This window comes from Oryctolagus cuniculus, chromosome 18 (genome assembly GCF_051225735.1).
Source record: "Oryctolagus cuniculus isolate XC-2025 breed Fujian yellow rabbit chromosome 18, ASM5122573v1, whole genome shotgun sequence".
Taxonomy (NCBI): domain Eukaryota; kingdom Metazoa; phylum Chordata; class Mammalia; order Lagomorpha; family Leporidae; genus Oryctolagus; species Oryctolagus cuniculus.
In genome coordinates, this window is record NC_142884.1 from 73816468 (window position 1) to 73827517 (window position 11050).

At 62.9% G+C, this 11050-nt stretch overlaps 1 protein-coding gene across 1 annotated transcript in view; it reads left to right on the forward strand.

Annotated features, from left to right (window-relative positions):
- Window positions 1-9747, forward strand: part of CMIP (c-Maf inducing protein) — a 217040-nt gene extending 207293 nt beyond the window's left edge. Inside the window, exons 15-21 of the mRNA XM_051847041.3 lie at window positions 1940-2056; window positions 2561-2701; window positions 3265-3312; window positions 4646-4792; window positions 5286-5391; window positions 6400-6470; window positions 7818-9747. Coding sequence (XP_051703001.1) covers window positions 1940-2056; window positions 2561-2701; window positions 3265-3312; window positions 4646-4792; window positions 5286-5391; window positions 6400-6470; window positions 7818-7871 — 684 coding nt within the window. The 3' untranslated portion in view covers window positions 7872-9747. The remainder of the gene's footprint in view (window positions 1-1939; window positions 2057-2560; window positions 2702-3264; window positions 3313-4645; window positions 4793-5285; window positions 5392-6399; window positions 6471-7817) is intronic.
- The last annotated feature ends 1303 nt before the right edge of the window (window positions 9748-11050 follow it).

Below are 11050 nucleotides of genomic sequence, written 5' to 3' on the forward strand. Positions count from 1 at the left end.
ACTCGCTCAGTCTCACACAGCTCTGGGAGGAGGGGACACTGGCTGTGGCTCCATTTTACAGATGAGAGAGCTAAAGACTGAGGGGCTCGCTAGAGTGAGCTGTGGCAGTGCTGACGTACAGGGCGTTGAGTGCCCAGTATTACTGCGCCAGGAACTCCAGCACGCTGCACGTCCTCTGGCTCATGCATTCTCACAATGAGGTCGAGATCGGGGGTCCTCCCTGCCTACGGAGAAGCGCACCCCGTGACTGCCGGCGCTTCCTTACCCTGGCTGCTGTGTCAGTCATGTCACAGGCCCTTCCCCCTCGTCTTCCCCGCAGCCCCGATGCCACTGAGACCTGTGTTGAAACAGAGGCCCACAGAGGCTTGGTGGCCAGCCTGAGGTCACCCGGGCTTCTTCCCAAGCCGTTCCTGCCCGGGGGCTGCCTTCCTCCCGGAGCAGAGGGCCCCCGCTGCCTCTTGCCCCAGGGACGGGTGCTGTGCCCAAGCAGCCGGCGGCCGCAGTCACTGCAGTCCCCGTGTCACACGGCGAGGAAGCGTGGATGCCGGCCCAGCCTGGGCTCGGAGCTGAGCCCGCGTGTGAGCTGGCCATTGGCCTGGCGCGGTTCCTTGCCCCTCTGAGCTTCCTCCTCCTGTGCTGGGAACGGGGCCTGGTTCTGGCCTCTGGCGGTTTCCATGGCGATTGCCGGTGACGGTAGCTGCAAGGCGCCCCGGCGGCCGTGGCCGTTCTCATCACGGTCAGGCAGCGGGGCAGCAGCTCACCTCCGAGAGCCTGGCAGGGCCAGTTGCGCAGTGATGACAAGGTGCGGCCTCTGAGCCCACTTGAAAGGGACTTATTTTTAGGCCCCCGTCCTTACGCATGCCCTCGCCACTCCCTGCCTGCTGCCACACGGCTCCCTTTGGAGTGCTCTGTGCACTCCAGAAACGTGCCCAGCCCTGCCTGGCCGTGCTGCCTCTCTTGCTTGTCATCACTTCTCGGGCTTCCTCTGACGTCACCACATCACCATGGCAATGCTCACTGGCCCCTCCCAGTGTGAGGGAGAATCGGAGGAGCTGGCAGCCTCCCAGGCGGAGAGACCCCATTTGCACACCAGACTCCTTAGTGATGGAGCGAAGACAGACAGGTGGGGAAGGACGCAGGCAACCCCTGGGCTGCAAATGCCTCGTTGCCATGGAGGCGGGGCTGGGCAGTGGTCCCTGGATTCAGCTGCCATCTCCAGCCTTGGAAGGGCCTTGATTGTTGTGTGTGGTCGGGAGGAGACAAAGGGGTTTTCGGGGCTCCCCAGCTCTGTCGTGTGGGGACCCCTGCCCGTGGGTCCCCCCCCACACACCAGGAAGAAAGGCTGCTGCACACAGCAGCCTGGGAGGAGCCATCGCCCGAAGTGTCACGCCCAGCTTCCAGGCGCCCGGGCAGGGCTGTGTCACGTCCCTTACCCCACACCCTCGGGCGGCCTGGTCATTTCCACCTGGTTCCGGCCATGCCGTGCCCTCGGGGGAGCCGAGGAGGGGCGGGTCTCACAGTGGTGGTGAAGCAGCAGTTCCTGTTGGGCCTTTTTCAAGCATGCATCTTCAGTGGGCATTAGGTACGTTCACACCATGTGCCCGTCGCCATCCAGCCTAACTTAGATCCATGATGAAACACGAGTTCCCGTCCCCTGGCCCTGGGGCCCGGGCAGCCGCTGTCGTGCTGTCCAGGCGTGTCCCTGTCCCTGGCACCCCGCTTAAGAGGGGGAATGTGGTGTTTGTTCTTCCGTGAGCAGCTCGTGTCCACACTGGACAGTGCGTGGCGGAGGGTGTCTTGCATGGCAGGGCAAAGCAGGTGACCCCCGACCAGCTTGGGACGGGTCCCTCGGCGGCCTCCTGCACCCTCTGGGAGGCCGGCACCATGGCCCCGGGCGCCCTAGAAGTCTCTCCCTTCACATGGGTCTCCTCACCCACAGGTGCACATCCTCATGGGCTCCTGTTACAAGACCAAAAAATTCCTGCTCTCCCTGGCTGAAAACAAGCTGGGCCCCTGCATGCTCCTGGCGCTGAGGGGGAACCAGACCATGGTGGAGGTAAGGAGCCCGTCCCAGTGCCTGGGTCCTGTCGAGCGAGCCCCTGCCGGGGGCCAGGGCTGCCCAGGGGCAGGAGGGCAGCGGGTGCAGCCCCATGACCCACTGTGTTAGCGGCGTGTGCAGCCATGCCTCGGGGCTCCAGCTCCACCTGCCAGTCTCACTGTGGGCCAGGCCGCAGGGGAGAACGGGACATAGACGGGTCTCCCACCTTGGGGTCCTGGCAGGCCCAGTCCCAGTGTGCATCTGCCGCGGGCCTGCTCCACGCTGGCTGCACACGCTGGGGTTCCCGTTGTGGAGATGGGAGGCTCACACAGCCGGGAGGGCAGAAAGAGGGAGCAGCGCGCTGATCGGGGGTGCACGGTGCGCTGCGCTTGTCACGTGACCTCGGTGCTGGGGGCCGGGGGGGGGGGTCCGTCGCACCGAGCCGAGGATTCGCCGCTGCCTGCGATCGAGCAGCGGCGTGGCCGAGGGTCGCAGGCCGGTGTAACCGTGTGGTTGTGGCAGATCCTGTGCTTGATGCTGGAGTACAACATCATTGACAACAACGACACGCAGCTGCAGATCATCTCAACCCTGGAGAGCACGGACGTGGGCAAGCGCATGTACGAGCAGCTGTGCGACCGGCAGCGGGAGCTGAAGGAGCTGGTGCGTCCGCGCCCGGGCCGCGCCGGGGCGGGGAGGGCCGGGCCCAGGGACTGTCACTTGCACCGTGCAGGCCATCAGAGAGAGGCACTGACCCGGGGGCCTGGGTCCTGTCTCACTGCCTGTGTCCAGCCTCTCTCCCCTACGTCCCTTCGAGCACAGGGCCCCCCGCCTTGAGTGCCAGCACCTGCGCTTCTCTGCCAAAGGGCTTGCTCTGAGCGGCCGTGCACGGGGCCACGCCCAGCAGGACCGACGCACCCGGCACCCTCGCCCCTCGCTGGAACAGCCCAGCGCCCCGCTCGGGTGGGGTAACTCCGAGACTTCGCTGCCGGCAGCTCTACACCAGCAGCCCCGGGAGACGGCTGGCTTCCTGCTCAGGGCGTCCGCCATGGCGGGTGTGGTCGCCTCTCCGCTGCACTCCTGAGCTCACACCCCGTCTGAGGGTCTGCCCCGAGGCCAAGGCCACCTTGTTGCCACCAAGATAGTGGTCCCAGGAGTGGCGTGAGCGGGGAGCGCAGGGTGGGGATGGCAAACCGCCGCCTTGACCAGCCTGATCTCTGTTGCAGCAAAGGAAAGGTGGGCCCACCCGGCTAACACTGCCCTCCAAGTCCACAGTGAGTTGCTTTCGTTCTCCCTAGGGCCGGGTGGAGGGCGGTGGGTCTGTCCTCCCTGTGGGGGGTGGCAGCATTGTGACTGCTGCTGGCGGGGAGGGGAACTAGGACCCCAGCACTGACAGGCAGCTCCTCCAGGAGGTAGTGGGGTTTGGGGAGAGGTAAAAAACAAACAAAATTAAAGCATTATGTTGAAGATTGTGGATGAGACCAAGAGTCTCAGTTGCCAGTTGTTAGTGATGGTGGTGCTAGTGCCTGGTATGACAGGCGGGACACTACACTGTTCACTGTGCCTTCTCTACACCCCCGGGAGTGTGTGATCACCATTCCCATTTTACCAGGCCTTTGGGGTGTTACTTCCTTCTCTCCTGCTGCCACACTGTCACTGACCTCTGTCTTCCACCTCATGAACCAGTAACGCTGCTCGAGCGCCAGCCATCTTGTTTACATTCCAGCCAGCAGGGAGAAAGAAAAGGCAAAGAAGTACATGCCCCTTCCTTTAAGAACCTTACAAGGGCCAGTGCTGTGTCTCACTTGGTTAATCCTCCGTCTGTGGCGCCAGCATCCCATATGGCCATCGGGTTCTAGTCCCGGTTGCTCCTCTTCCAGTCCAGCTCTCTGCTGTGGCCCGGGAGTGCAGTGGAGGATGGCCCAAGTGCTTGGGCCCTGCAGCCACATGGGAGACCAGAAGGAAGCACCTGGCTCCTGGCTTCGAATTAGCACAGCTCTGGCCATAGCGGCCATTTGGAGAGTGAACCAATGGAAGGAAGACCTTTCTCTCTGTCTCTCTCTCTTTCACTGTCTAACTCTGCCTGTCAAAAAAAAGAAAAGAAAAGAAAAAACTTTACTAGACGTTCTCTAGGCATGTCTGCTTATATCTCATTGTACGGATGAACACGTGACCCTACTTAGCTGCTAGGGAGCATGGGAAATGAGCCTTAATTCTGGGCAGCCAGGTGGCCACTGAAACTCTGGATGGAAAGGAGAACAGATACTGCCCTTGACCTCAGGCCTAGTGCTCAGGCGTGCGCTGACTCCTCCGGCAGTGCTGAGGGTGGCCTCGGTGTTTCATGTGAGAAATGGGCACACGCTGCCGCCTGGGAGAGCAAGGCAGTGGGTCAGGTACACGGGCTCGTGGGAGGACACCCGGCTCGGTGACTCAGGGCGTGAGTCACGGCCCTGGAGGCTTCCTCCCCCCGCCGGCCCCTGCGTCCACAGGCGTGGAGGCAACCAGCTGCCCTTCATGGTCACTGCTGGTCTCTGGAGGCCCGGGCTGGGAGGGCTGTGGCCCCCGCAGCCCCGGCACCGCCCCAGCGCCCTGCCCGCCCACCTGCAGGACGCTGACCTGGCGCGTCTCCTGAGCTCCGGCTCCTTCGGCAACCTGGAGAACCTCAGTCTGGCCTTCACCAACGTCACCAGTGCCTGCGCGGAGCACCTCATCAAACTGCCTTCTCTCAAGCAGCTCAACCTGTGGTCCACTCAGGTACCGCCGAGGCCGGCCCGGGGCCCCTCCTTGTTCCCGCACCCCTGCCCCAGGCCAAAGGACACTGAGGAGCTCAGGAAGCCCCCACGCCCATTTCACAGTTGGGAATGCCGAGGCCCAGGTGAGGACAGGCCCCGCCGTCCCACGGGGCTGAGCGGTGGAGCAGGTGCTGCTGCCTCGCCCACCCCGGCCCGGGAGTGTGGCCCGAGGGCCTTTCTGTCATCATGACGAGCACCCAAGAAATGCCCGGTGCCCCGAGCCCGGCCGGAGGTCCACTGAGCTGCCCTGCTCTCTGCGGGGCCTCGCGTCTGCCACTGCCCCGCCCAGCAGCAGAACTGGGCCCGCCTCGCATGCCCAGCCCAGGTCAGGGAGGAAGAGAGCGGCTCAGATCCCGAGGCTTGAGGCCGTGGGCCTCGGTGTGGGACTCTGGCCCCAGCCTCAGGGTCACTTCCCGGGGGGCCTGGCGAGGGCTGAGCGCGCGTGTGTCCCGCAGTTTGGAGACGCCGGCCTGCGGCTCCTGTCGGAACACCTCACCATGCTCCAGGTGCTCAACCTGTGCGAGACCCCGGTCACCGACGCCGGCCTGCTGGCCCTCAGCTGTGAGTGCCCGGGGTGCTGCGGGGGGGGGTCCCTGTGCCGGGCACCATGGCCGGTGCTGGGGTGGGGGCGGGGACTAGCCCTGCCTCCTGGAGCTTAGGAGTGACGGCTGAGGCGTGTCCGCGCCTTCCGCAGGCCCGCGGGTGCCTGTGTGGCGACCAGGCTCCCAGACAGCCATCCCCTGAGCAGCAGCTCCTGGCCAGGAACGCAAGTTCTCAGGCCCCGCCTGGGACTTCGTGGCTTGGAACCTGCCTTTGCCAGATGCCCAGGTCTTTGGTGCCCGATGCTGGGATAGGAGGAGCCCCGGGACACTCGGGGAGCCCAGAGATGCTGGTCTCGGAGGCACAGGGCCTGGAAATCTGCCCGTGGCCAGCTTCCAGTGGCCTCAGGCCCATTGGCTTAGCTCTCAGGACCCAAGGTGGTTCAGGTTCCAGGTGTGAAGGGAGCTGTGAGGTTGTCGGCAACTTCCTGGTGGCTTGGGAGGGGGGTGGGCGGCGGGGCTCGTGGGGCAGAGGGGAGGAAGCATGGAGCAGCCCTCTCCCTGTAGCCTTGCTCCTTGGAGCTACCCAGAAGGGAGGGGTGAATGTAGATCCCCTGGCCTTGCTGCAGCCCCTCATCGAGGTCCCCGGGCGTGGGCGGGGGCGTTGATCGAGCTCCCGTGTGGCTTCCGTGCAGACGCACGCTTGAGGTCCTCCAGCGGCCAGGCAGGAGCCACAGCCACTGGGGGAGCTTCTAGCTGCCCTCGGGGACAGGGCCAGGCCTGCGCTGTCTGAGCACCAGCGTGCTGTGCGGACACGGGGCCCAGGCAGGGCTGGGGCACCACGGAGGGAGGCTTGGAGGGCTGGGAGAGAACAGGAAGCCAGCGCCTACCAGCAAGTGTCTGAAGCCAGGCCACCCTGGCTGTGTGCGTTACCGCCCACCCCCGCCCCGTCTGTCACCTGGGCCCTCGAGCTTGGCCGTCCCCACCACCACCGTGTCCCTGTCTAACGGCCCTGCCTGTCTTTGCCCAGCCATGAAGAGTCTGTGCAGCTTAAACATGAACAGCACCAAGCTCTCGGCGGACACCTACGAGGACCTGAAGGTAACGCCCCCCACCTCTCCAGAGCCCCCTGGGAGGCACTCTTGGCGCTGGGGAGGGAGCCCCGGACACAGAGCAGCGGGGTATCCACAGGGCCCAGACCCGGAGGGCCCGTGAGCCGGACGCTCAGAGAGGGTTCCTTTGAAAACAGGCCGCGTCAGCTGAGACTCAGAGGATGTCACAGGGGTGCGGAGGGCACAAGGCTCGCGGTGGCGCGCAAGCCCACCCTGCAGCAAGTGCAGCTCAGCATGGGGCGGGGGTCCCTGAAGGCCCGGGGTTGCGCCTGCTCAGCGCTGCGCCTTCTGTGTCTCTGAGCGGGCAGCCTTGAAGAGCCTGTTGGGCCCTGCATGGAAGATGGGTGTTTTGGGGCAGGGGGCAGGAGCGGCAACAGGGAGAGCCGTGGGAGGGCTGCTGCAGCCGCAGCCGCGGGCCTGGCTGGCGAGATGAGACCTGGGAGAGGAGGGTCCGGGTGATGGGCACGGGGCATTTGGTGTATGGGAAGGGGACGAGCCAGGCCGCCCTCCCGACCTGCACTGGCTGCTCCCGGAGAGCAGGCGAGCTGGCCAAGTCCGTGTCCGGGCAGGGCTGGGCCCAAGGCGAGAAGGCACAGATGGCGCCGTGAGCCACTCTGGCACCCCCGCGCCCTGGAAGCCGCTTAGAGGGAATCCTCCAGCAGCCCTTGGCGGGACCTGCTCTAGCAGGGGAATCTGGGAAACCCCGTTCCAGCTCCACCTGCTGCCTGGCCAGGCCCCCTGCAGCCGGCTCTGCCTGGGCTGTGGCCTCCAGAGCTCCTGGCGCACCTGCTGTGTGCCAGGCCCGTGCTGGAGGTGGGGACGTCACAGTGCAGTAGCCCCTTAGCCTGCCCAGGACGCAGGAGAGGGAATGGGACCAGTTAAAGAGAGACGGCCGTCTGTGAGACAAGGGCGAGGGAGCTTCGGGGAGCAGGGAGCCGCCCTGCGACGGCAGGAGGAAGCCCGCCCTGTCCCTGGCTCCGACCGTGGGGCAGCCCCTGTGGGGAGCATCCAGACCCGCCCAGGTGCCCTGTAGGTGGCCCCCTCTCCGTGCACTTGGCGGATGGCGCCATCCTGGGAGCCAGGGGCTGGACTCAGACCCGCTCGACACTGGGGAAACTGAGGCGTGGAGAAACCAGTGTCAGAGCTGGGTTCAAACCCTGGTCCTGGTTTTCTCCGGGGCCTGGGCGCACCCCGCCTGCTCTGAGCTGTGCTCTGAGCACCCAGCCCTCCCAGAGCCCCAGGGAGCCCAGGGCACCACCTGGTGGAGGCGGAGGCAGGGGCCTTTGGCCCAGGTCAGTGCAGCCTGCGTGACAAGGCCACCTCTTGCTGCCCACAGGCCAAGCTGCCCAACTTGAAGGAGGTGGACGTCCGCTACACGGAGGCCTGGTGACGCTCCCGGCGGCTGGAGGACCTCGCACCACGACAAACAGCTCTCGACTCGTAGCCGTAGCGTGGCCGGTCCTGGGCTCCCTCCCAGCGCCCCGGCTGCGAGCTAGATGGGGGAGTCTTTCTGGGGGCAGAGGGGGGTGGGGGTGGGGAGGGGGCCACAAGCACGCCCAGCCCCCGCCGAATTCTTTTAGCTTCATTCATCGGAACCTTTGACCTGATCTAAAGCGGACTTTGTAGCAACGAGAGGAGCATCAGCGGGTCGGGGAGGGGTGGGGGGCCCTTTGTGGATTTTCTTTGCCTTTGTGTTGAACGCCGTGCGGGGAAAGTCACCTCCGAAGCCACCGCCACGGGCCGGACCAGGGGTGCTTTCTTCCCAGAGGCTCCGAGCGGAGCGCCAGCTGCCGTGGGACGAGAAGACCCATCACGCCACTGCACCCGTCCTGTGTCCTCACCATTGCTATGCAAAGTGGTTCTTGTTGTACATAAGATTTAAATAATGCACCTATTTAAGACATGTTGACAAATTGCAGGTCTGGGACCTGCCTCTTATTTATGAAGTCTTTGGCCCCGCCCCGCCCCACCCCGTGTAGTACTGTACAAACCGTTCCGCTGTTGGGTTAGTGGTAGTGTTACTGTTATTTTTTTTTTAAAGGAAACAGACACACACAAAAAAAGAGGAAAAAATGGAGAAAAAAAAAGACCCTCCTTGGACAATTAATTGCTTTTTTGTAATGGATTCCGTGCGCTAATGCTCTCTCCTCCGTCTGTGCGTCTGTCCGCCCCCTCCATGCTTCTCTGATTTCCGGATGTGTGCGGCGTCCGCTGGTGTGGGGCAGGCTGGGCCCCCGGTGCAGGTCTGCTCCTCAAAGCTGGGTTCTGTGCCTCAGCCCCTTTTACAGGTTTGGAGGTGGGGTGCTAACCCGTCCTCCACGGTCCCCACCCCCAGAGAGCGCCCATCTCTGTTGGCCTTGGCCGTGCCCTGTCCCTGACCAAGACCCCCGCCATCGTGTGCGCCCCGTGGCCCCCTCATGCATGCCCGCCTCTCTGCATGGTCTCTTGGGAGAAGAGAGATAACGTCCCCCTCGCCAGCCTGACTTCCCAGCCCCCCCATAAATGTGACCACTGCTGCGAAGACGCTCCTGTCCCCGCGCCCGCTCCAAGACAAGCCAACCTCCGTTTCTTTTATAAACAGTCGGCTTTTTCTTAATGAACCCTCACTGTACAGAACAGCCCCTCGATGGTTTCTTTGGGGTCCCCCTCCCCGCCCCAGCCCCTTTTTTCTGTTGGTTTAGCACAAATACGTACCCCCACTCCACCCCCCGCACCTCCAGACTTCACCCACAGTCGATGTAATTGTTTTATAACTGTTTAATCCTATTCGATGGAAACCATGCTTCTGTCGTTTTATACTTTGCTAGGTAGACTTTATTATCCCCCTACTATGCCCTCATTTTTTTAAAAAAGGAAAAAAAAGAGAAATCGGGCTTCAGTCTTAATTCATTTTCCGTGCCAGAAAAGACGTATTTTATTTCGTGCGTGTGTGAGTGTGTTCTGTTCCGTGTTCTGTTCCACGTTGTTGTCGTTTTCCGTTGTTTGGTTTAATTTTCTTCCCCTCCAATCCCATACTTTACAGCACTCTGGTGCAGGAAGAAGCAGAAGCAAAAAAAAAAATAAAAAATAAAAAAACCAACAAAAAACAAAACAAAAAAAAACAACAAAAAAAACTTTAAAAAAGAAAAAAAAAAAAGAAGAAACGAGACATGCCACCTTCCCCCCGCACTGTTGCTTTTCCTGGTGGTTAATACTACTGTCGCGTAGCTGTGTACAAAGAGATGTGAAATACTTTCAGGCAAAAATAAACTGTAAGTGACTCATCACCGTCTGCCTCTCTGTGTGGCTTGGGGGGCCCGGGGGGCGGGCCCAGGCCGGGCCTGGACAGCCCCTCCCGAGCCCACGGTGTGCTCCTCCAGTGCAGGCCTTGTGTCTCCCCCTGACTCACACACTGTTGACCACTGGACTATGTGTTCAGAGCGTGAACTGGGGGCTTCGTCCAACGGTCTGGGGCGGTCCGCAGTCAGGGCAGGCCACGCTCCCAGGGAGTACTTCCTGCCTCTGCCGTCTCCTCGTGGCCCCGCGTTGGCTGCTGCACCGCCCCGCTCTGCTCTGGCTTCCGGCCCCTCCCCTGTCCTCTCCCCATTGGATCAGGGCCCACGCGGGTGATCTCATCCCAGAACCCTCACCACATCGGCAAGGGCCTTTCTGCACATGAGGTCCCACTCACGGTGTGTTCTGGGGCTCCCAGGGCCCCCTCGCTATGGGGGGGGGGGTTGCAGGTGAGACAAGCCCGTGTCATCAGTCGTATCTGCACGCCGGGTTTATCCAGGACAGGAACGGTGGTAAAAAGGTCACAGTTACCTCACTCATTTTTAAACAAAGCAGGTGTAGCCCCTACTGCTGCTGAACTCATGACCTGAACGCCTGCCCTCTTAGAGAGCCTGCAGCTGTCACCAGGGCCCCTGCTGACTGCTGGGAAAGGAGGTGGGGGAGGCTGGGCCCCGTGGTGAGCAGGGCACAGCGCCCAGGCTGTACCCCTGGCCCCTTGAGGAGCTGTCTAGGCCCCAGGCTATATTTCCTGGCCCCATGGAGAGCTGTGCAGGGCCCAGGCTGTACCCCCGGCCCCAGGGGGACCTGTGCAGGGCCAAGGCTGTACCCCCGGCCCTGTGGAGAGCTGTGCAGGGCCCAGGCTGTATCCCTGGCCCTGTGGGGAGCAGGGGACAGGGCCCAGGCTGTATCCCCGGCCCTGGGGGGACCTGCGCAAGGCCCAGTGCACTGCCGGCTGGCGAACAGGGCGACATGACGTGAAATCGTGGAATGTGGCAGCCATGGCTGTGTAGGAGGGTAAGTGGGGAGTCGAGGGGGCCTGCTGTTTTCCCAGCTCGTTCCCGGAGGCAGGCTGCGGGGCCCAGGTTGAGCACTTGTGCTGCAGCAGCCCAGCCGAGGCCAGAGACGGGGGAGCACCCATCGGGGGATGACTCCTGTGTCCCTCTTCATCCCTGTTGGCACGGATCTCTAGTCACCCTCGGTGCTCCATGAGCACCTCCTTCCCTTCTCTGCCCCTCCGCCCTTTTCCCATTGCCCCATGATGTGTCCTGAGACCACGCCCCAGTCAGCCACCCATGC